At 57.9% G+C, this 22,715-nt stretch overlaps 10 protein-coding genes across 10 annotated transcripts; 5 read left to right on the top strand and 5 right to left on the bottom strand.

The window, feature by feature from the left end:
• Window positions 1-160: 160 nt before the first annotated feature.
• THITE_2111729 (uncharacterized protein) lies at window positions 161-1,723 on the bottom strand. Its single transcript, XM_003651387.1, has 2 exons — window positions 1,487-1,723; window positions 161-1,422 (listed from the first exon to the last, which is right to left on the bottom strand). Exons 1-2 carry the CDS (start codon window positions 1,530-1,532, stop codon window positions 518-520), a joined length of 951 nt encoding a protein of 316 aa, XP_003651435.1. The 5' UTR covers window positions 1,533-1,723; the 3' UTR covers window positions 161-517.
• Window positions 1,724-2,764: 1,041 nt separating this feature from the next.
• THITE_2111731 (uncharacterized protein) lies at window positions 2,765-4,828 on the top strand. The gene has a single exon (XM_003651388.1). It carries the CDS (start codon window positions 2,864-2,866, stop codon window positions 4,598-4,600), a length of 1,737 nt encoding a protein of 578 aa, XP_003651436.1. The 5' UTR covers window positions 2,765-2,863; the 3' UTR covers window positions 4,601-4,828.
• Window positions 4,829-5,084: 256 nt separating this feature from the next.
• Window positions 5,085-7,193, bottom strand: THITE_2043513 (uncharacterized protein; the record flags this gene model as incomplete). The annotated part of the gene is made up of 5 exons (XM_003651389.1): window positions 5,085-5,479; window positions 5,534-6,016; window positions 6,086-6,526; window positions 6,582-6,775; window positions 6,847-7,193. The coding sequence occupies 5 exons, from the start codon at window positions 7,191-7,193 to the stop codon at window positions 5,085-5,087; spliced, it is 1,860 nt and encodes a 619-aa protein (XP_003651437.1).
• Window positions 7,194-8,795: 1,602 nt separating this feature from the next.
• On the bottom strand, window positions 8,796-10,225 carry THITE_2111737 (uncharacterized protein). The gene is made up of 4 exons (XM_003651390.1): window positions 10,163-10,225; window positions 9,919-10,043; window positions 9,794-9,866; window positions 8,796-9,740 (listed from the first exon to the last, which is right to left on the bottom strand). The coding sequence occupies exons 2-4, from the start codon at window positions 9,964-9,966 to the stop codon at window positions 8,866-8,868; spliced, it is 996 nt and encodes a 331-aa protein (XP_003651438.1). The 5' UTR covers window positions 9,967-10,043; window positions 10,163-10,225; the 3' UTR covers window positions 8,796-8,865.
• Window positions 10,226-10,390: 165 nt separating this feature from the next.
• On the top strand, window positions 10,391-10,858 carry THITE_33410 (uncharacterized protein; the record flags this gene model as incomplete). Its single annotated transcript, XM_003651391.1, has 2 exons — window positions 10,391-10,681; window positions 10,754-10,858. Coding segments are annotated over 2 exons (396 nt in total), but the record flags the coding sequence as incomplete, so codon positions are not given.
• Window positions 10,859-11,677: 819 nt separating this feature from the next.
• On the top strand, window positions 11,678-16,005 carry THITE_56802 (uncharacterized protein). The gene is made up of 5 exons (XM_003651392.1): window positions 11,678-11,852; window positions 11,956-12,404; window positions 12,887-14,744; window positions 14,810-15,304; window positions 15,401-16,005. Exons 2-5 carry the CDS (start codon window positions 12,093-12,095, stop codon window positions 15,937-15,939), a joined length of 3,204 nt encoding a protein of 1,067 aa, XP_003651440.1. The 5' UTR covers window positions 11,678-11,852; window positions 11,956-12,092; the 3' UTR covers window positions 15,940-16,005.
• THITE_2064646 (uncharacterized protein) lies at window positions 15,979-17,359 on the bottom strand. The gene is made up of 2 exons (XM_003651393.1): window positions 16,454-17,359; window positions 15,979-16,309 (listed from the first exon to the last, which is right to left on the bottom strand). The coding sequence occupies exons 1-2, from the start codon at window positions 17,245-17,247 to the stop codon at window positions 16,219-16,221; spliced, it is 885 nt and encodes a 294-aa protein (XP_003651441.1). The 5' UTR covers window positions 17,248-17,359; the 3' UTR covers window positions 15,979-16,218.
• Window positions 17,360-17,881: 522 nt separating this feature from the next.
• THITE_2111745 (40S ribosomal protein S30) lies at window positions 17,882-18,761 on the top strand. Its single transcript, XM_003651394.1, has 5 exons — window positions 17,882-18,094; window positions 18,161-18,174; window positions 18,287-18,341; window positions 18,411-18,486; window positions 18,552-18,761. The coding sequence occupies exons 1-5, from the start codon at window positions 18,075-18,077 to the stop codon at window positions 18,573-18,575; spliced, it is 189 nt and encodes a 62-aa protein (XP_003651442.1). The 5' UTR covers window positions 17,882-18,074; the 3' UTR covers window positions 18,576-18,761.
• Window positions 18,762-19,022: 261 nt separating this feature from the next.
• Window positions 19,023-20,485, bottom strand: THITE_2111746 (uncharacterized protein). The gene is made up of 4 exons (XM_003651395.1): window positions 20,352-20,485; window positions 19,899-20,290; window positions 19,432-19,830; window positions 19,023-19,347 (listed from the first exon to the last, which is right to left on the bottom strand). The coding sequence occupies exons 2-4, from the start codon at window positions 20,097-20,099 to the stop codon at window positions 19,099-19,101; spliced, it is 849 nt and encodes a 282-aa protein (XP_003651443.1). The 5' UTR covers window positions 20,100-20,290; window positions 20,352-20,485; the 3' UTR covers window positions 19,023-19,098.
• Window positions 20,486-20,497: 12 nt separating this feature from the next.
• THITE_2111749 (uncharacterized protein) lies at window positions 20,498-22,539 on the top strand. Its single transcript, XM_003651396.1, has 3 exons — window positions 20,498-21,236; window positions 21,309-21,937; window positions 22,005-22,539. The coding sequence occupies exons 1-3, from the start codon at window positions 20,661-20,663 to the stop codon at window positions 22,396-22,398; spliced, it is 1,599 nt and encodes a 532-aa protein (XP_003651444.1). The 5' UTR covers window positions 20,498-20,660; the 3' UTR covers window positions 22,399-22,539.
• Window positions 22,540-22,715: the final 176 nt, after the last annotated feature.

Below are 22,715 nucleotides of genomic sequence, written 5' to 3' on the forward strand. Positions count from 1 at the left end.
GGACGCCGGGCTGGATGGCTTCTAATTTAAACGAAAGTTGCTATGGGATGTAACCGGCACGATTGTGCCAAGCCGGGTTATTGATCCAACATGCCGGTCGTTGACCAGATTCCGCGCTGGGTGTTGGCGATAATTCCACTCACTCCACCGACTCGATATACACTTTGTCTTGCACAAGTGAACACGAGGTATGGCAGAGCGATGGCGGAAGACGTAACTTGGTTCTCGGAACTGGGCTGAGCAAGAGCCCGTCGCTAAGCCTGGTGTGTTGGGTGACGCTGTGTGTCGGGACAATCGAAAAGATCCTGCAGGGAGCTGTGTGTCGGGACAATCGAAAAGATCCTGCAGGGACGCCCAGGTTGTGAAGTTAATCATGGGACAGCGCTTTGATTCCTGTCAATGTACCCGTCGCGTATCCTCATCCGGTTCATCCGAGTCATCGTTTGCCGGGAACATAGTGACAGCGAGAAACCTAGTAAGAGCGCACTCGCGAGACCGAGAATGGGCAATGCCGAGCTCAGACCAGAGTCGCCAGTCGCCTCACCACGTCCTCGACTCTAACCGCCCCGCCGAGAAAGTCCCTGCCGGCCTCCCGATCTCGGCCGTTTTCGCCCACCACCACCAGTTTCAGTATCTCCCCGTCGTCGCCCATTACCAATCGGCCGGTGCGGCCGTCGGCCCACTCGATGGTAAGCTGCTTCACCTCCGCATCCGCCGGCGTGATGTCTACCAGCCGAATCCCCTGCGGCTGCCCTTCTCGCCCGTCCTCTCCGTCCTCCTCTCCGCCCTGCCCATCCCCCTCCTCCATCTTCTTCCTCCCCCCGAGCCCCGCCGCCTTCCTCAAGTCCGCAACGACGCCCAGCCGATGATGATACCGCACCACCTCCCTGCGCAGCGAGCGCGCAAACCTGGCCAGATCCTGCGGTTTTGCCCTTCCGCTGCCGGCACCCTCGTCGCTCGCCTTCGCCTTCCCCGTCGCCGGTGGCGGGGGCAGATACCGCCCCGCCAGCCCGGCCAGCGGAATGCAGGGCGGCAGCGTGTGCCGGTGCACGCGCAGATGACGGCTCCCACCCGGGTACGGCCTGTTCAAGAGCACGTAGTACGGACGCAGGAACCGGGCGCGGCTGGCAACTTCAATTCGCAGGCCGAGGATGGCGCCACCGTCGACGGCGCGCGGGTCCGGGTCCTGCGCGCGAAAGGTGGTGATGGCTGCGCAGGCGCGGTAGAGACATTGCTGGGTGTGGGCTTGCTGGAGTGTGGAGTGATTGAGGAGTTTTTGCTTCAGGGAGAGTTTCTTCCTAGGGGCGCCGTTGTCGCTGCCATTCCGCAGTGCTTGCTCGCCTTCTGTGAGGAGCTGGCGCGTCGATGGAGCGGTGATGAGAGTTGAGGCGTGGATGCGAAGCTGCTCCTTGATAGACGAGACTAAGTTGTGTGATATTGTTAGTCTTCATGGTTGTAATGAAAGAAGCGTGCATAATGCATGTACTTTTCGATTGGAGCTTCTCGATCTCCACGTCGAGACTCGGTTCCATCTTCAATACCCAGCGCGTCAACAGGGCTCCCAAATTTGCCCTGAAAAAGGTTGAGCGCTGCTCGATTCCTGATCCAATGATATGTACGGATTACTTCGTATACCTAGGTATCAAAGTAACCAGCCAGCTTCAACGCACCGCCGCGAAGTGGTGTGCACTGGTGTCTAATTGATGAAAGCCCTCAATCGCAAGGTCGAGTTGAAACAGCGTCAAGGCTTCTGTTTACAACAACCTGAAGGTAATGTTAGTGTACTGTACAGTACGGAGGTACAGTCCACTTCTTGGTGAGACCCCCTTGTCAGCCCTGTGCTGCAGCCCCGACTCAGGACGACCCCGGCTTGGCGCAAAGGTTACAGTACACTAGGTAGGTTTTGCGGGGTCACCGCCTTGACGTTTTGCCACTGTTCTCTGGACCCAGAGGGTGGACGTTAAAGAGGTCCCGCCAAGACTAATTTCGGCCAATTGTCGGCAATGTTTTTACAACGTTATTACGTAGCCCCGATCGCCAAGGCGTTTGCACTATCGCCAAGGCGTTTACTTTATCGCCAAGGGTTAGTTCGCCAGGGGTACGGGGGACGGCGCCAGGCCCCGCTATTTAGGGTTTAGGTTATAGTTAGGGTACGGGTTATCTTTGTTTTCTTTTTTTTCGATTTGGTTGAGGTTTTGTAGAGTTGTTGTTGCGAGTCTTTGCGATTTTGTCTTGTCGATGATGTTGCTCTGTTGCTCGAAGTCGTGGCTACCCCGTTCACCCTTGGCGATTTGTAATTACTTGTACGCGGCAGTCTCCGAAATTAGTCTTGGCGGGACCTCTTTAACGACGACCGTTCAGAGGCCACCGTAGCCCGCAGCTTGCGCTAAGGTACGCTAACTTGGGAAGGAAACACCCAACTGACGTTCACGACACGACCTCGTGGCACTAACTTCCACGCGGCTCTTGGCAGCGCCCCACCTATCATTAGGCTCCAGGGGCTGTCTCCGAGCCGCCGGGTCCAACTGAGCGACGTGTCCCGACCGGAGCGCTGGTTTTCGGTCTCATTCTCGAGGGCCGGCAGCCTCCAGAGAAGGACACCATCGCTTTCTTTCCAAGCTCCAACGGATGGGCGCCATTGCGTTTCTCGTCTCTCGTTAACCATCTTGCCCGGTGAAGTGTTTCTTGTGCTTGCGTTGAAGTGCGCTTGCGAAAGCCCGTCTGTCCGAGTCGGCGCCACTGTCCGCCAACTGCTCGACCAGCCAACCAACCCCCTCTGCCGTCTGCGCAGCCAGGAACCGAGTCAAGCACGACGTGATACATTGCACAACACTCCCGGTTCCGTCCGCCTCGCATAATACCTATGGGTGCCAAGTCTCGCCGCGCCAAATCGCCCACGACTCCGAACGGCTCCCTCGGGCGCACATCCGGGCGGAAACACAACGGTCACGCTGCCGGCATGAATTCCAACGTCGAGCTGCTACGGCGCAACATATCGCACGAGACGTCGACATCGGAGGGGGCTGCCGCGAACTTGATGGCCCGCGACACCTTCTCCCTCGACGACCCTGTGCCCAAGCAGCCCACAATCAACAACCATGGCTTCTTTGATCTGCCCCCGAAAGACCAGAGGAACTTTGGCCTGCTGGTCCTGTTGTACTTTCTCCAGGGTATCCCGCTGGGCCTGGCCACCGGCTCCGTGCCGTTCCTGTTGAAGAACCACATGTCGTATGGCGAGATTGGCATCTTCAGCTTAGCGTCCTACCCCTATTCTCTGAAGCTCTTCTGGAGTCCTATCGTGGATGCCGTGTGGAGTCCCAAGGTCGGCCGGAGAAAGAGCTGGATCGTTCCAATCCAGTTGCTCTCCGGGATTGGCATGCTGTGGTTGGGCTCGAGGATCGAGTCCATGATGGAGCTCACGGGCAAGCCCGGCGGCCCCTCCGTATGGGGTTTTACCGCCTGGTGGTTCTTCCTGGTGCTCATGTGCGCCACCCAGGACATTGCTGTCGACGGGTGGGCGCTGACCCTGCTGACGCCGGGTAACGTGTCATACGCCTCGACCGCGCAGACGGTCGGCCTCACTGCCGGCCAGTTCCTCTCGTACACCGTCTTCCTGGCCTTCCACTCAAAGGATTTCGCCAACAAGTGGTTCCGCACTGAACCTCTCGATCACGGGCTGCTGAGCCTGGGCGGCTACCTCAACTTCGCGGGATGGGCCTACATCGTCGTGACCGTCGGCCTGGCCCTCCTGAAGCGCGAGGAAAAGACCAGGAACGAAGACGGCATCTGGGACGTCTACAAGATTATGTGGGGCGTGCTCAAGCTGAAGAATATCCAAACCATCATCCTCGTCCACCTCATCGCCAAGATCGGCTTTCAAGCGAACGACGGCGTCACGGGCCTCAAGCTCCTCGACAAGGGCTTCGGCACCGACAACATGGCGCTCACCGTGCTGATTGACTTCCCCTTCGAGATCGGGCTGGGCTACTACGCCGGCAAATGGTCGCAGGAGTACACCCCGATGCGCCTCTGGTGCTGGGGCTTCGCCGGCCGTCTCGCCGCCGCCGTCCTCGCCCAGTTCATCGTCTCCATCTTCCCCGCCGGCGGCGTCACGTCCTGGTACCTCCTCGCCGTGATCGCGCAGCACGTCTTCTCGACCTTCACCAACACCGTCATGTTCGTCGCCGTCGCCGCCTTCCACGCGCGCATCGCCGACCCCGTCATCGGCGGCACGTACATGACGCTGCTCGCGACCGTGTGCAACCTAGGCGGCACCTTCCCACGCTTCTTTGTCCTGCGCATGGTTGACTACTTCACCAGCGCGACCTGCATCCCGGGTAGCAGCTCAGAGCCAACCTCGGCCGCGGCGGCCGTGACGGAGCCCTTCAGCTGCGCCGTCCAGGCAGACAAGGAGCGCTGTCTCGCCGGCGGCGGCACCTGCGAGATGCATCGTGATGGCTACTACATTGTCAACATCCTCTGTGTGCTGATCGGCGTCGTCACATTCGTCCTCTTCATTCGTCCCAAGGTGCTGCAGCTTCAGGCATTGCCACTTTGGGCGTGGCGTTTGTCTTCGGCTCCCTCGGCTTCCAAATACTGACAGGGTTTGGTCTGGGATCTGTATCGGGCATATATGTGCCCTGCTTGCTGGCCAACAATTCGGTCAGAGTGTATATAGATGAACGGAATCTCATCCGTCAGCCGGAAGTTGTGTTGTTGTGTCTTCCCGAAAGTGATCGAGGCGCCAAGCGAGGGCTGCGACCAAGAAAGCATGAGAGCTTTGCTCTGCTGTTGTTCATTGCGCGCCCGAGGCAAGCCGTTGGCCCTCGATACCTCACGCCATAGTACTCCCCAACGGATCATCAAGGCAGGTGGACGGTCGGTATTCCAGCTGCTCTAAAGCCATCTACCTCACAAGGGAGCATGCCCAGGTCCTCGGAGTCTGAAATCATCGGAAAAACTCCAGAAACCTCCTGCGGAGACAACGCCCGTGATAAATCCACGCAAAACTTCCCAGTCATCAGGCCAAGGCCATCCACAACACCACATCGGGCTCCTAATCCGCCGTCCGCGAGATGAAGAGCTTACCAATTAGAGCTGGTCGCTGCATCAACCTCAGCCGAGTTGGAAGCAACGGCGCCCCAGCCGTCCCCGTTCCCGTTGGCATGTCCAGAGCCCCAACCGTCTCCGCCAACGCCAGTGTCTCCGCCGGCATTCTGATCAGTATCAGCACCCCAACCGCCTTCGCCGGCGCCAGCATCACCACCGCCGGTGCCAGCGGCCTCGTCTTCGAAGTCCGAATCAGCCTCAAACTTGAGGTTCGTCGCCGAAGCGCCCTCAGGAATATACGACTGCAGAAAATCGGGAACTTCCTGGTTCGTCTCGATGAGAGTCCGAGTGAGCACGGAAGCAATCGGTTCGTCTCTATCGGAATAGAATGACGAAGCGAGACCGCGATGTCCAATGCGACCGGTACGGCCTACAAATGTCAGTGATTAAGGTCAACCGGAACTGTCAACGGTGGCGAGCTTACCAATGCGATGAGTGTACTCCTCAATCCCACCATGATCCATGGACGGGAGGTCGTAGTTGATAACGTGCATGACGTTGCGAACGTCGATGCCACGAGCAGAGACGCCAGTGGCGATCAGGATAGGCCACTTGCCGCTACGGAAGCCGCGCATGGAGGCTTCACGTTCCTTCTGGGTGCGATCGGAGTGCATAGACGTGCAAGGCATGCCCAAGTTGTAGAGGTAATCATCGACTTCTTCTGCGGTGCGCTTCGAATTCACGAAGATAATGGTACGCGTCGGAGGCAAGGACCGGATGAGATCAATCAAGGCCTGCTTCTTCATGGAAGGGTCGACGTAGATGATGTTCTGTTTGATATTCTCATGGGAGCTGCCAGCGCGGCCAACGCGGAGACGCACGTGGGTCTCGGCGAGATGAGTTTTGGCCAGCTCACGAGCGCCCTTGGGGAAGGTGGCGGAGAACAGCATGTAGTTAATGTTGCCCTCTTCCTGTTCTGCTCCATAGTTAGACAACGGATATCATCCAGATCCGCAAGCGCCAAATCAAAACTTACCGCCGCCGGACATGATCTTGTCGAGGTCATCCTTCCAGTCTTGGTCGAGCATTTCATCGGCCTCATCGATGACCATGTAGCGCACTCGACGGAGAGTCAGAATACGCGGATCATTCATGAAGTGGACCAGACGGCCCGGAGAGGCGACCAGAACATCACAGCCCTTTTGAAGCTGGGCCGCTTGGTCCTTGTAGGACCCGCCACCGTACACCACGCAGGGACGGAGCATGGTGCGGTAGCAGAACTTGCGTGCCTCATTGAAAATCTGCACAGCCAGCTCGCGGGTCGGGCAGACGATAACCACGAGAGGCTCGGCGCGAACGGGAGGGTCAATCCCGGGCTGATAGGTTGCCGGGTTCGGACGGGGGGCAGCGAGCTTCTTGGCCTTTCCCATGAGCTTGTTGAGAATGGGGATGAGATAGGCCGCGGTTTTGCCAGAGCCTTGAGTCTGGTTAAGAAAGAAGACGCAAATCTTAGCAGCAGACAATGTACTCACCCGTCTGCGCAATGCCAATGACATCGTAGCCGAGGTGGATTGCCGGCAGGCAATAACGCTGAATGGGGGTCGGATTTCTGTATCCAGCGAGCTCGACGTTCTTCAGCATGACCGGGTGAAGACCGGCATCTTGGAAAGACGCAATGGGGTTAACGCGGGCGGGTCCTTCCTGGAACAGTTCGATGGAAGCGATCCTGACGCCGCGTTAGCGAACAGCTCACCAAATAGAAGAGGTATCCAGGCAATCAGCGGAGAATTGACTCACTTGCTGAAATCAATGCCCTCTTTGGCGCGAGTGCCGGGTTCGCCGAAGAGCTCGATCTCGAGGTCCGGGAACTCGGGGCCAACATCTCCAGTCTCGCCATCAAACTCATACTTCGCCGCGTTGGACTCCCATTCGTGGGCGCCGCTGTCAGCGTAGGCATTGTAGTCATAGGGAGTGGCCGCAACCCAGCCGGGAGGAGCCTCCGGTTTCTTGTCAGCGGTGTTGTTTCCGTTAGCGGGCAGCGCCGCTCGCATCTCGTCGGTGGTAAAGACACCAGCCGCCTGAGCCGCGATGCAGTCACCAGCACCAGCAGGCGGGGAAGTCGTAACCCAGCCGTGGTCCGACATTTTCAAAGTGGACGTTTGTCTTCTCTGTGGGGACGGAAGGCCAGGAGTTAGCTGTGCGCTCAAAGACAGTCGGCCGGCCAAATAGGAGAGAACGGCCAGCGAAGGCACCTCGGCGAACCGGTACCGAGAATGAAGCCAGCAAGCTGGAAGGTGGAGGGCTGGGGTGATCAGAATCGAAATGAACCTCAAACCACCCACTGGAAGTGACGGAGGAACCGCAGTTTGGGGTTGCCTCCAGAGAGAGAGGCAGAAACAAGTGGATGCGAGATGGGAGATGGCTGACGGCCGGGGGCCAGGAAGAAGCCAAAGGCCGGTTTATGGAGTTGCGAGAAGGAAAGCGCTGCTAATATGGCTGTTTCTTTCAGGTAGAAACCGAAGGTTCCAAATGGAAAGAAAGGCCGACCGGTCAAACAGGGCAGGGCTAGCGGGGAACGGGAATGGCATGAGTTGAGAGAGACGCGCCTGCCAGAGAATAGGTAGTAGGTCAGGTCGCCGGCAGAGATGCCAAATTGCGGTCGGTCTGGGAAAGAAGCAACCAGAATCTGGCGAACTCGCGAGACCGACCAAAACAGCGGCTGCCACGAGAGGAGGAATGAATGGCTCGTTGGAGGGCGAGGCAAGCGAAAGAAGGTTGGGCCGACTTACTGGATTCGTAGGCAGTCAGTCGCAGGAGTGTAGAGAGTCGAAGGCAAGAATGAATGGCTGCTAGCAGGCAGCCAGAGTCTGGATGTTGCAATCGACCAAAATGACGTCGGCTGCAAAGCTGTGTGGCGGAAAGAGGAGGGAAGAGGAGAGAAGGAAGAGGGAGGAACTGGCAGAGGAGAGAAGAATTTATACTCAGGTTGCGGAGGAAGGGCAGTGCTCTTCCAAATCAACCTCCAAATCAGCCCGCCGTTTCTCGCTTAAACTGCTTACTGAACTGGGTGTGACAAGAGAAAAAGAGGCGGCCTATCACAGGGCTTCGTTGTTGTCGAATCCGCTCTCAAATAGGAGTCGGAAGTGACGCGGAGATCGAGGAGGGAGTGAGCGGTGCTAAGGGCGAACGATAGACCGGGCAGGCAGGGCGGCAACCGATACAGTCCCAACACCTCTCATGCTTGAATTGCCAGGCAGGCAAAAATAGGTAATGAGGGATAGCCAAAGTTATGTGGTCTAAGTCGGTCTCCTACCGTCCACGTTAGCCACGATGTTTTGCTGAAACGAGCCGGAAGGGGGGAATAGGGGCTACAGGGTCAATATAAACAAATGGGTTAAAAGGACCCACGGTTGGTTGTTTGCACACAATCCACATGCCAAAGAGTACCAGAAAACCTCATAAGAGGTATCCTGCGGCTCGTATTTATAGTTCCATGCATTCAGGTCAACCGTCTCAATTTGGAGTCCCAGGATATACAGCTGGTGTGCCAAATGCCAACAGGATCTCAGATGAGCCAACCACAGACTTTGCCAGCATAGTCAGCCAGATTTGCAAGGTCCCACGATGCATCTCCGCTGAAAGCAAAGCCAAAACCTACATTAACCCAGATAGTTAGAAACCGCAAAGTCTCTCCTGCTTCGTAGGGGATATGCATAGGTACGTACAATGGAAGATGCAAGAAAGCCTCACCCTAGCGCCAATGACCTATCATTCCTCAAACGCCGCGAATGTGGTAACAGAAAGCCAAACGCCTAGTTAGACCTCAAGCCCGCAACTTAACGCCCTGTCCAAAGTGGCAGCAGCTCGACCCACCATGCCCCCCTCCTTCTTAGCATCGTTCATGCCAGCAAAAATGGCAGCCCTCCACTTCGCGTCAAAGATGCGCTGTCGCGATATGCGGTCCGGATACATTTCGCTGTCTTCGTCCCTGGGCGTCCCAAAGAGGTTGAGGTACGCGAAGGGATTTGGCGTCCCAGGGAGACGGTAGATGTTGTCCCAGTACGCCGTTCGGCTGTACGGAACTGGCGCTTCGGGACGAAAACCGGTCTGCAGGAATTTCGCGAGAACCTGTATTTGCCTCGTCCGTGCTTCGGGCCCTTTCTTTGTCCCCAATGTTGCTCGCGATGCCGAGGTCCAACCCTTGTTGCTTATGGCAGACCCAACGCTCGGATTCCACCCCAGCATGGAGCTGAAGCTATTCAGCGTCTTCAACCAACCCCCGGGGCAGGAGACAGCCTCACTCCCAGCGACCTCAAGGAGCCACTCCAGAACGTTCAAGGTATCGCTGCGGATGTCGTTGGACAGATGCGTCATGCCGCCTCGGATATACATGAGAATCTTCTCGACGTGGGAACCAATCTCTGCTGGCGGCAGGGCCCGAAGCAGCTTGAGGAACTGGGCGCGCACTGATGCAGACCCATCCGACATTAGAGGCAGGAGCTTCGTCAGAACCCCTGATGTCCCAACGGGATTGCAGGGGGGGCTAGCTGAGAGCTGGCTGGTGATATAAGCCAGTGCATCACGCCTCTGATTGTCCGACTTTGCGTTGACGGCGAGTGACAGGTTCAGCTTGAATTTCTCTGTCGGATCGGCGCCGTCTGCTGCAAGAGTCTGTTGGTTGACCACAATGGCTGAGCTTCATTAGCGTGACTGATATCCCAAGTTGGCCAAACGCGGTCCTTACATTTGGACTTGAAGCTTGTGTCGGTGAAATTGGACGCCTTCGGCTTCGCTTTTCCAACTTTTAGCTTGGGTTTCTGGGGGTTTCGTCAGCTCCCAATGATGAACAGCAAGGCAAAGGGCTCAAACCTGAAAATTTTTTTTCTTTTCCTTCTTCTTTTTGGCGCTAGAACCCATTGTTTCTTTTGGCCCAGAGACTGATGTGCGATGGTGAATGCACAGTGGTGCACTGATCAAACCGGCCGCTCTAGAGGCTATCCAATACACATTACGGTAAGTTAGCTTAGTCCAGAATCGGTAATAGCTGGAGGTATGCAAGCATGAAATTTTAGCGGTGAAGGACGGCAAAAACTGTTCGCTTAGGTCAGCATACTTGGTGCCTGCCTTGCACGTGAACTCGCGACGGTTAGGCTGTAAATTGCAGGCTGAACAAACACCGGTTTCCCCTCCTCTCGCAGTTCAAAAAGTCGTCAATCGTTTTTGCAGCTGCAACAACTCGAGGGCTTGATTTGGAGCCATGTCGGACACAGTTTCGGTGTGTGCTCCCCGTTGGATCCGTCGCGGTCTCACTCCGGTCTAACTATCCCTCCCACCCCAGAGCTCGGGTCCCGATGCTCTCGAGGAAGCGTTGGGCCGCCTTTCCAAGAAAGCAGGCGTCAGGGCAACAATCGTCCTAGATCGTGCCTCGGGCACAATCCTAAAGACAAGTGGCCAGATCAGCTCCATCCGCAGCTCCAAGGCATCTGGCTCGTCCGTGCCCGTTGTTGGGTCCTTCCCAGGCGAAGCCAATGGCAACAACAACGGCCAGGACCAAGGCGCAGAGGAACTGGCATCGATGGTGTGGAACTTCGTGGCCACTGCGGGAAGCTTTGTACAAGAGCTTGACGCCGAGGTACGGTGTCCCACCACAGCAGTTGGCCCGGTGCGAGCCAAGCAGGTAACGTTCGTTGCTGACATCCTGCAGGATGAAGTAAAATTGCTGCGATTACGAACCAAAAAGCAAGAGTTTGTCATCGTTCCCGACGCCAAGTATCTGTTGATTGTGGCGCATGACACGTCGTCGGCGTGAGCCAGTGAGGTACTGCGTAGTACCGCGGTCTTTCACAACCTGGCCAACACTATCATCCTGAGCCTGCTCGAAGCTCCGCCGTCATGTGTGGCACAAGATCCTGCTCGTGGTATGCAACTCCTCCGGCCTCTTCTTCGAAAGGATGGTCGGTCGGGGTGGAGTCACCGCTCCGCTCCGGCGAACAGGCAAGTAAAGAGCAACAAGCAGATTTGGATGTCGCTCTAGCCAAAGATCAGAAAGTCCGAGTCTCAGCGAGAAGAAGGCAAACAGCCCTATTCGAGATCAACCGCGGGCACAGCCTACTCGTTCGAGGACTAGACGCGGCAATCTCCGCCAACCGCCAACAGTCAGCGGTTGCAACATGAACATACCCATTTCGGCCAACCCGCTCATGGACGAAAGCACGACATGGTTGGTGGCCTGCGCAGCCAGAACAGCGGGGAAAGGGCCTGGTATCTCTATCTGTCTGGAAGGTTCAGGAATAATGCGGTACTGGAACCGAGCATGTCGCAGCACAGCAGCAGATGCCCCTCCAATGAGATTACATACAGGTACGGGCCAATACAAGTGCCTCACACCGCCAAGGGCAAGCCATCTGCCAACAGACCATGCCGTCCCAACTTTTGCATTTGGGTCCCGAACTCGAAACACGGCCGGAGCCCGACCAGCGCATCGCGGGTTTCTGGCTTCGTGTGGGGTCGGAGCATTTTTGGTGGGACAGCTCTCCACCGAACAACCGCAGTGCATTTATTTCTGCTCGTCATGCACGCTGCATGGGCTTGCCATAGGTAACGGTTGCACCCTCCGAGTTATAATAAGCAGCCATATATAGCATTCAGGTTGGCAATTGGGCTGCCGTTGGTCCTCCGTGGTTGGCGAGCCGCTCTAATCACTGTACGACGCGACGATATAACTCGGTAGGGCTGGGCCTTCTTTCGCGTGCTCCTCCCTTGCGGAACCGGTCGAGCGCACCAGTTATCTCGGCCCTGCTGCCGTGAGTTATCCCGCAGGTCAACTCAGATCTCCTTGTCCTTGTTTATTTCTACATCGTCCGTGTTGCTTTGGTATCCCACCAAACGGCCTGCTAAGCCTGGCAGACGGTGTCCTCCGGAGACACCTGCAAGTTGCCGGTCGATGAGCGCATTACACTTGCGGGCGCATTTTTGAAGCTGAGCCCGCTCGCATCCCGATGAGACATCGCCAACGGTAGCCCCCAGTGGCGCGTGCGTCGACAATGGCCCCATTTTCAGTATTGAGGAGAACTCCTCGCGGTCGAAATGACCGCGAGTCGCGAAACGACAGAAATGACGTCAAGACGGCCGATGACACGCCACAGGAAGATGGGCGACGCGATGGAAGCACGGCGGTCGGCAGGCCAAAGGATGCAGGTGATGGCAATGAGACGGCGGAAACCAAGGGGCGTCGAGGCCTCAACAGAGAGCTCTTGCATAACCTCCGGAGTCGACTTACAGGAAACCAGCGGCTTGCCGCTCGTCAGCCAGTCTCCTCCTCACGAGCTCCGCTCGGGCAGGACGCAACAACAACGGTAAGAGTGGCTCCAAACCCGCTTGCTTAGCCGATCTCACCGATCTGCCCGATTATCAATGTTGAAATGGAACTTGCATGACGCGGGGTGGCAGCGACAATCGCTGTGCATCTCGCGGTGCAACTCGGTGTCCGGGGGAGGTGCAAGCCAAGCCTCAAGCCTGCACCCCTCAGGTTCCCCCACCTCCGGAAGTCACCTTGTCGTCACCCCCGACACCGGGCCGGCCCGCGTGACCACCAGCATCTTTCCCCCAATTGCAAGCACGCTCCTGCGCCAATCGTACGAGCTGTTGCCAGGGACCTTGCTCACAACTACCATTGCCGACCTACACAAGCTGCGCTGCCTCGATGCATCCAGCATTCACCGATCGTCCATCTTTCCAGCATTCTCCTTGTCTCACTCCGTGGGCTATCTCTGTCCACGCGATGACGCCGATAAGCGCGGCTGGCTAACTATCTCAATATTTGCGGCAATCTGCTCAGGTCTCGGAGACGTCGACGCCACTCTCCCCGCGTGCTCCCGTTAACGCGAACAAACCGCTTCCGTCGCCGCCGCCGCCGGGCAGCGAGCAGACTCGGGACCCGCCGGCGAGGCCCGTCCTCAAGTTGGCCCGCATCATGGCGACGCTGACCGACTCCGAGATCGAGAAGCTCTTCTCAGGGGCTCCGCAGTTTTTTGCCCGGTCCGAGGGGCATTACACGGGAGCGCCGCACCCCTCGGTGGCATTTCCGTGGGACGAGGAGCTGGAGATCCGGGATCTCACTGACCATACGCAGATCGAGGACAAGGCTTGGGGATCTGTGACTGCCTGGCCACACATCACGCGTGATGTCAACAGCGATCGGTCTGCTGCGCAGAGGGCTTCCGAAGAGAAGCGCCGGGCACACTTCCTCCCGCGGTGCCGCGAGCGGCCCAATATGCTGAGCATGGCCGGTCTCGAGAAGGGGAGCGTCGGCTACCAAGCAGCCCTCGAGCTTGCCGTGGCTGATGCTCTGCAGGAGGAGCAATGGGGATTTGAAGGCCTTGCTGGGCGGCTCCCCGCCATTGTCGAGCAGCGCCGAAAGATGCTCACGTCAAAAGACGGGCTCCGGCACGTTGATGAGACGCTCATAATGGAGCAGCTCATCAAGAACGGGCAGCGGTACAACGAGAAGCATCTGCGCGAGCGGCGGGTCTCGAGCGAACTCTACAACGAGTTGTTCTTGCAAATCCTCCATGCACCCACAAAGGTGCTCGACCACCGAGACCCATACAGCTTGGCGGTTCAGATCTTGGCCCTCGTCAAGATCCTTGCTGCGCCAAACATGTGGATCGACTTTTCACAGGTAGAGTGGCGCGTCCGGCTCGGCCAGCTGCTTTGGGAGAACCCCGTAGAAGACGACAGCGGAAAAGACAGACCCTCCAACGAGACTGCCGACTCGGCGAGCGATATCCACGAGGAGCGGTATTGGCTGCTTCTGCAGATTTTGCTGGCTTGCGAACTACTTATCAGGCTCGACACAATCACCGAGGGAGAGGAAGCCGGCATGGAGAGCATCAGACCTGCCGAAATCCACAGGTTTGACAAGGATGCAAACAAGTCGGTCAAATGGTCACTGATCCTGGCGCGGGTGTGGCTCGAGAATATTGAAGTTGTCAAAACCGAGGCGGCCGAGCCAACGAACAGCGAGGAGAAACCCTCAGGGTGGTTGGCGACCCTGACGAAGCGCATGTCCCTTGGCCGCGATCACGGCTCGCATGGCCACCACAGCCGTGGTCCGGTATATGCGATAAGGGGGAAGCATGTTCAGCGCCAGGTTGACGGCCTGGCCCATTTTGCTAGTCGGCTGCGCTGGCCTGGTGCCGATCCCTACGTCTTGAAGATATCCGATAACTGCCGCTCTGTGGTGGAAGGCACTCCGCTAAGCACGCCGCTGGCCAGCCCGAGCACCCGGGGTGAAAGCCGTCATTCGTTCGATTTTGGCGCCCCAAAGACGGAGACAAGTCCTCGGCGCACTTCGTCCCGCCCGAGGAAGATCTCAGCGGCCCTGCATCCATCAGGGTGGCTCTCGAAGAGCTACGTCTCCGGGCTGATGCTACCCGGCGAAACGGTCTGCCATCTCTTGATGGCAACCTTGTTGGAGAACGACCCCGAAGCTCTGTCGAGATTAGGTCCCATGGCTAATTTTTGCGGCGGATTCGTCTACTCTGGCAAGAGTTTCTGGAGCACGGCATGTATTGTTGGTCGTGTGCTTGCTGCTGGCAAGGGTGCAGTAGAATGTATGGGGTGGATATCCAGTGACATCACCCCGCAGGGCCTCGGTGATGGTTGGGTGGACGTGAGAGCCGAGAAAACGGCCGGTAAGCTCGCTCACGCTCATGCGCGGATTGGATGGAGATGGTCAAAAACTGACGTGGGAACACAGAGGATGCATTTCAGGTTGACAAGAAAGCTCGTCTCTGGGGCAAAAAAGCGATTGAAAAGGAGTCCAATGTCCTCGGGGATGCAGATCCTTCATCTGTTCTTCCGGCTGACTTCATCATCCCGTTTGAGAATATCTACCGGGACAAAACGCCGCCCGTCATAAACATTGAGCTGAAAACCTTAAGCCTGAGGGCGCCGGTCGACTTTGTCCACACCTCACCGACCGAAGATTATGGAGCCACCTCAGTGTCGGATGCTAGCCGACCTTCGCCAATCCACACTTACGCCGCCGCCGTGACATTTACTGTGACAGATGTCGAGTCTGGGGAGGTCAAGGATTACACGTATAAGTTGGCCAAGGATATCATCTTTGTTACCGCGCACCCTTGCGTCCCCTCGCAGCATGTGAAGATCATGAAATCACCCTCCAGTCCCACCATCCGGCAAGTCGACCTCTCCGGCAACAACGTTGCTGGTAAAACAGCTAGCGTCGTTGGTAAGAGAGCCCTTTGCTCATGACTTTCTGTTTTGTCCCGCTTTTCTACCCGCCCAGATTACTTGGAATGGTTCGGAAATTGATGGAGATCACCAGGCCATCCCCTACACAAGTACTACACGTACACGGCGTTGCACTTATCCGAGCTGCTCACCAAGCAAGACTTCTCGCTGGAGTCCCTGCTGGGCAGTTACTCGTCGGCCTCGCACCGGCCCAGTCTGACGCCGGCCCCGAACAGCAGCACGGCCAGGGTGCTCGTTGTTGACTGCATCACGGGCTTCCAGCCGCAGCCGCAGGAGCACGAGATCCCGCTGTCGCCGGTCCTCAGCCGCACGGGTAGCAACGCGTCCGCCGCGCCCTCGCCTGCCGTCCCGCCGCCGGGCGGGGAGGAGGGCAGCGTGGCCGGCGCCGGCGGCGGTGATCGTCTGGCGGGCGCGCTCGAGAGCGCGTCGAAGAAGATGCACTCGGAGAGTCGGCGGCGGCAGTTCGGGTCGGACATGGAGATGCTCGCGAGGGCGTTCTGTGCCGAGAAGGGCTGGAATGCCCTGATCAGCCGGCGGAGGAGGGGGTGTTTGGCATGCGCGATACGGGAGGCCGGGGCTTTGGGGTGGAAGGTTATAATCCGTGTAGATTAGACGATGATCCAACCAATGTAAGGATACGAAGCTAGTGCTGGCGAGTGTATGGCCAATATTCGTCCATACCCTGTTCATCTCCATTCAGGTCACGTTCTCTGATAATTGACATTCTTGTGGTACTCGTCGGGGTTTATACATAGTCCGCTTGCTTCAAAAAGCAACGCTTTGCTATCGAATGCGTTCCAGGAACTGTCCGCCATGCTCGCGACAGTTTTCGTCAACCATCGAGGCAGAGCGAGAACGGAGGCGCTACCTCTAGCTCCCCAACCTGGGGATCTACAGATCCGTCCACACGGACCATTCCTTCCATCCTTTCTTCTCCCCAGGCAGCCGCGCCTTCTGCCACTCTGTCCGAGAGACGTTCCGCCTGAGATTAATGTCAGTCGCATCGGTACTCAAACAACCTATGAGACGATATTTGGAAATTCGGAGATAGTATGCCTGGGAAAGTAATCATAGGGGCCGCCAACTGAGAGTCTGAGACACGACACCCCTCCCTCCTAACACTTACCACTCCTCGACAGGAATCCATCCGATAAAAGCGCGGTCGCCAAATCCGCCGACCCAGTAGATCTGCTGGACGACGAGGCGCACAAAGTGTGCCTCGTGAATGGGGTTGCCGGGCAGCCAGTACTTGGCGTCGGGATGCGAGTCGACGAAGCAGCGCGCCAGCCTGGCGCCGACGTCTCCGGTGCGGTCGTCGCCGCCGTCGATCGGCTCGAGGTAGCCGATCAGCGAGAAGCGCGGGAGATTGGCGGCCGAGTAGGGCAGGGCGATGCTGCGATGCTTGTGATGTTGCTCGGCTGTCTCATCGTCGTAGTCGTAGTCGTCGTTGGGGCCGGCGCGGGTCAGGCCCAAGCGGGAGAGCCAGCTCCTCTGGGTGCCACTCTTTATCCGCTTGGCGGGAGGATGCGGCGGTGTCCACTGCACAGCGAGGCTCACGTTGCTCCCCGCGGCGGCGTTCCGGAAGGTCGTCCCGATGGTAATGGCCAGGATGGTCGGGTTGCCCAGGTCGTCGTCTTCGCAGTCGGCGATGTACTCCATCAGGCCGTACGGCAAGCCGCCGAGGCCCGAGGGCCGATGATGCATCTGCGCGGAGGCGCCATCGCTGTCTTCTTCCCTTGGGAACACGGTTGAGAGCGTGCCAAGCGGGGTGAGGGCTAGGATGCGCCGGCCGAGAACGGCTGATTCGTACGAGGTTGGGATGCGGAGCTCGCGGTCGGAGGCGGCGGGGAGAACGGCAGCTGCCACGGCGGACGCAGCACAGTATGAGAGGAAGGTATTTGTGATGGAAAAGAATCTCATGGTGGGCAGGTTGTCGTGCAAGATAATTTGTGGGCAAATCTCTTTTGCGTGCAAGACGGCGAGGATAGTGCTCGTGCCAGATGAAGCCCATGCAGCGGTTTCTTTCTCAACCCTGCACCCCGGCCTTGAGCAACATTAAGTGGTTTCATCTTCCCATATAGTACCAGGACAATGTGAGGGTGATGTTAGTACTCGCTCGGCCCCTGGTCGCCCCGCATCTTATCTGATCATCCGATAATCCCCCGCTCCATCTCCTGGCTTGGTCATCTTGGAGGCTGCTGATCCCTTCGAATGCCCGACAACCCGGCATGCCGCATGGCTGTGAAAGAATACCGGGACAACGAGCATTTCCGACTCTGTCTGGCTAGAGTAGCTCGCAAGATAGATCTACCAGGTGACAGCCAACTCCAAATTTAGGCGACTCCCTGACGATGCTGGAGCTGGCAGCTGGCACCAGAGGATCATTCAATGTATGAGCAGCGGCGCCTGGGCAGCCATCCCCGCTCCTTGCGATGACACCGCTGTGCCTGTCTGGGACTATTGCGTAGTGTACCGTGTTACTCCGTGCCATCCTCAAGCGACGAGATCCTGGAGTTGGCTTTCCCTTCACGTGACTTATCGCGTGACTGCTGAGGTGAGCGCTCGGCCCCATGTGGGTCTGAAGCCCCAAAGCCAGCCCCGCAGGACTCCCACAATTATTAGGTAACCAGAGGATAATCCGCAGAAATCGCCGTCGCACGACGCCAGATTCTTCCCCGGTCCTCCGCCTACCTTCTCATCAAGCCTTTTGAGAGAGTTCCTTTTCGCGACCAAAACTATCATCCAAAATGGGCAAGGTTCACGGAAGGTGAGACTGTCTTTCGACTCTGCTCAATTTTGGCGGGAGGAGATTGCTAACGTTTGCCACGTCCAGTTTGGCCCGTGCTGGTATGTCTCGTCTCCCGTGAACGACGGCCGCGGCGGCCGAGGCAGCGATCGTCGATGCGAAACTGTGTGCTTTTTGAGATCTGTCGAACGGTGCTCTGATCGGTATCCATAGGCAAGGTCAAGTCTCAGACCCCCAAGGTCGAGAAGCAGGAGAAGAAGAAGACTCCGTACGTGGCCCGACGACGGGAACCGCATTGAGCGACGAAGGCGGCAGCAGATTGCTGACACGCGGATAGTAAGGGCCGTGCGAAGAAGAGACTCACTTACACCCGCCGTTTCGTCAACATCACGTTGACTGGCGGCAAGCGCAAGGTTGGTCGGATTCCGGACTTTGCGAGTAGAGAGACAGGGGAGACTGATGCATTTCTACGCGACAGATGAACCCCAACCCTGGCTCTTAAATCAACCATTTGCAATTTACCAATCCCGGCAAACCGTGGTTGTATCTCGGGAGAATGTTGATGATGCTGCAGCAAGCCTTCGTGGTTGGGGACGCTGGGGGCGGGGCCTGGTGATGCCAGTGGGTTCGATCAGCAGAGGGGCGGAATCGGGCACGGCGCGGTCACCAGGCAGTAGTCATGACGACTCTGGCTTTATGGCATGGCACATCATTTCGCACAATGGGAACGGGAAACGGTTTCTAGGCATTTTGCGAAGCGTCGCCTGTACATTCGAAAGATGCTTGATAGGGGAATACTTGGGCATCTTCCATCTTCTGCAAATCGGCGGCTTCCCTCGCCATGGACGTCCGGCCCTTCTACTGTTTATGTGAGGATCAAACACGCGGGCTCTCTCGCACGATATGAGCTATCCGCAGCCGGGCTTGAAGGATTGGTTTGCGTGGCAGTTCTCGACATGCGCATAAACTGCGTTGAGCAATTCTGGCTGCCATCCGCGAGGTACAGTTGAAGTCCCGCGAGGGGATTAGCCATTAGGTTTGGGCAACCGGGCACCATCCCCGTAGTTCTCCAACACCGTGCCAGCAAACTGCCATAGCAGGCGGTCCGCCGGAGGTGCCGTTTGCTGCAACTGGCGCGCAGCATCGAGCTTCTGCTCGATAAGAAACAATGGCCAGTGGCTGAAGGCGTCCATCTGCGCCAAGAGCAAGAAAATGACCAAGGCAAGTTGCCTGTCGCTTGCGGCCGCGATGTTATCATACCCTTTCCCGGTCAGCTGGAGCGGAAGAGAGACGTCAGTCAAGGCCCAAAAACGTGCATCCAGCAATCTCGAATCCGTATTGAGGGTATTCGCACTCACCTCCCACATCTCCTGGCGCAGGGTGGCTCCCCCACGAACGCACCAGAACCACATCCTAGCTGTTTCCCAATCGAACGGACCGGTCAGGAGGCGGGAAGGGATTTTGGTGGAAGGATGCAATTCGATCCACGTTGCCTCTCTGGGGAACGTCCTACGCCAGATTTCGGTCGGGATGTGGTCGGCATGTTGGCAAGAAAAGAAAGCGGGGCAGTCGGCTTGGAAGGCCTCCCAGTCCTCCTCGAAGCGGGCGGCCACGTCCGTGAGTGCATGGTGCACGGTAGCGGATGGCGGGGTCGAGTTGGCAAGCAGCATCCCGGGGCCGCCGTTTCTCCTACACCATTTTTGCTGCGCCTCAAGGACGAGGCCGACGTTGACCCAGGGGCAGGCGAGCACAGCGCCCTGGGAGTTGTTGCCGGTCGCGGTAAGTCCATGCACATACCCTCTCGTCTCGAAAATGGCGTACATACCTGAAAGTCGGGGTCGCCCGGTATGCGCTTGGGATCCAGCAGATCCTTCTGGTGCGGCATCACCTCGTGTCTGCGGCGTCCGTACCACACATCCCAGGTGGGAGCAAACGCGGCCTCCAGCAACTCGGTCAGGAAGGACCGGGATGAGAAGCGGTAGCCCAGCCGGAGACTGCTCCGCAGGAAGTTGAGGTTCCGGGACATGAAGATGATGCGCTCGAGAATCTCGGTCGGCAGCTCCTCAACGGCGGCGGCGGGCTTCTTGGACTTGAAGCGCCTGCGCGGCGGCGCTCCTGCGCCTTCGTCTGGTGCGTCGTCGTCTTCCTCCCGCGCTCGCTTGCGCGAGACGCGCTGGCGATTCGGCGGTCTCCATACTTTCCTGGGGCCTGCCTTTCCTTTGATTTTGATCGGGGTCAGCTTCATCGGCGTGCTGCGGGGGATGGTATCAGACCCTACTATGATCGGTATGTCGATATCAGCGCTGCATGGTTGAGCACGGATTACTGTATGGCTAAGTGGAGCTTGAAAGCGTGCAGAGTGGGCTCGGCCTCTACCTAGCGTAATCGGAGCCCCCGGACCCCTGTTTCCACCCAATCATGCTGCGCACATGGGCGCGCCGTTCAGCCAAGATTTCAACGCTTCTCCAACCGCGAACTGAATTGATGAAGCACTGCGGATTGCAGATTGCCAGAGGGTTCGCAGCGGCTGCGACGACCAAGACCCAGCACTGAGTGACCGGCTACCTCGGCTCCCTCGTGCCCAGCGATGCCTCCGGCATTGAAACCCGCAGCACCGTCGCGAAGGCTCCTGAGGTTCCTGCGCGCCCAGTCCGAGAGCCTTGTGTTCGCCGATTCCGCTTCGCGCCTGCCGAACCGCCGCCATGCCTGCATCTGCACCAAGGCGAAGCCATCGACAAAGCTCGTGAGAACGCCGGCACCACGCCGCAGGCCGGCGCTCCAGGCCGCCTTTCTCCACATCGATGCGATCCTCCCCAAGGCGCTGACGAAGCAGCGCACGGCAGCGGGCAGCAAGAGCCAGGACCTCTCCCCCCCCGGCGGTGCGCCGCGGTATGCCTCCTCCGCGCAGACGCCCAGGCAGGATGGCACTAGGTTGACGTGGCAGGAGTGGCTCTTCGGCCCCGACCCGAAGAAGGAGCGGGAACCGCTGAAGGAGGGCGATATCAGGGTCCAGCTGGAGGAGGAGTCCGGATCCATCTTCCAGCGCAGGTCCCTGACGGCGAAGGCTGCCATGGACCCGAGGCTGCGGTGTACTGAGGTGGACGGCAACGGCAATGTTATTATGGTAGACGGCGAGCTCAAGAAGAGCGAGCTGATCGCCAAGGTAGGCGATTGCCGTGACTGGTATCAGTGGACAAAGCAGTCCGGCACGGTTCGCTAACGATCGCAACACCAGTATGGCCTGCTCCCCCGCGATCTTCGCAAGATCGACTCGTCCAATCTCCCCCATATCCTCGTCCGCCCGTCCGCCATTCTCCTGAACCTGCTCCACTTAAAGGTTCTCATCAAGCACGACCGCGTCCTGCTCTTCGATGTCTACGGCTCCACCTCGTCGTACCCCCAGTCCGCCTTCATGTACGACCTGCAGGGGAAACTGCAGCAGAAACAAACCGCGGGAGCGAACAGCTTGCCCTACGAGTTCCGAGCTCTCGAAGCGGTCTTGATGTCCGTCACCACGGAACTGGAAGCCGACTTCGAGTCGGTACGGGAACCCGTCATCCGCATTCTCAGCGAGCTGGAAGACGACATCGACCGCGAGAAGCTGAGGATCCTCCTCGTCCTGTCAAAGAGGGTCAGCACCTTTGAGCAGAAGGCCAAGCTGGTCCGCGACGCCATCGAAGAGCTGTTGGAGGCCGACGACGACCTCGCCGCCATGTACCTTACTGAGAAGACGCACGACCTATTCAGGGGCGAGGACGACCACACCGAGGTCGAGCTTCTTTTGGAGTCGTACAACAAGATCTGCGACGAAGTGGTCCAGGAAGCGAGCAATCTCGTGTCGAGCATCAGGAACACAGAGGAAATGTACGTCATACTTTGCTTTCTGTCCAGAACGGCGATAAACGGCCGTGTCGCTAACAGACCTGGCCAGTATCCGGGCGATCCTTGATGCGAACCGGAACTCGCTGATGTTGCTCGACCTCAAGTTCAGCATTGGCACGCTCGGCCTGGCCATGGGCACCTTCCTGGCTGGGCTGTACGGCATGAATCTCGAGAACTTCATCGAGGAGACTAAGTGGGGCTTTGGCACCATCACTGCCTTCTCGTCCATCTTCTCTCTCATGGTCTGCTGGTACGGACTGGTGAAGCTCCGCAAGGTTCAGCGGGTCAAGATGAACGGCGGCGTCCTGCGCAGCCAGAGCCACTGGCTCCGCGAAGATGGCACCGACCTCCTGCTGGACCCCAGCAACCGTGAAAGGCTGAGGAGGATCAACATGATGAAGTATGCCAAACAGGCCCAGACCAGGCGGTGGCCATTCAGGTAGCCGTTTGACGGTTGTCTGGGTATCGACCGTGCTTCAATCCACGGGGCGAACGGAAGAGAAGCAACTTGTATGGGGCTCCCTGCTACGCAAGGGCATTGTAATGGGATAGACTGGCGTTTACAGGGTCAGGGAGCGTGCGCTCTTGAAAGGTTGGGGGCTGGGGGTTTATAGCGGCAACTCTCTGCTTGCTGATTTGCAATCTCGGTGCGTCTTGGTGTTCTTGTATATTACTGATCAGACCACCATCTTCTCTCTCAGACAGGACGATGTCATAATCATCAGATGGGACGAGGGCGCGGGGCCGAAGTCGAGTTCGA

The sequence above is a fragment of the Thermothielavioides terrestris genome, chromosome 2 (assembly GCF_000226115.1).
Source record: "Thermothielavioides terrestris NRRL 8126 chromosome 2, complete sequence".
Classification (NCBI taxonomy): Eukaryota; Fungi; Ascomycota; class Sordariomycetes; order Sordariales; family Chaetomiaceae; genus Thermothielavioides; species Thermothielavioides terrestris.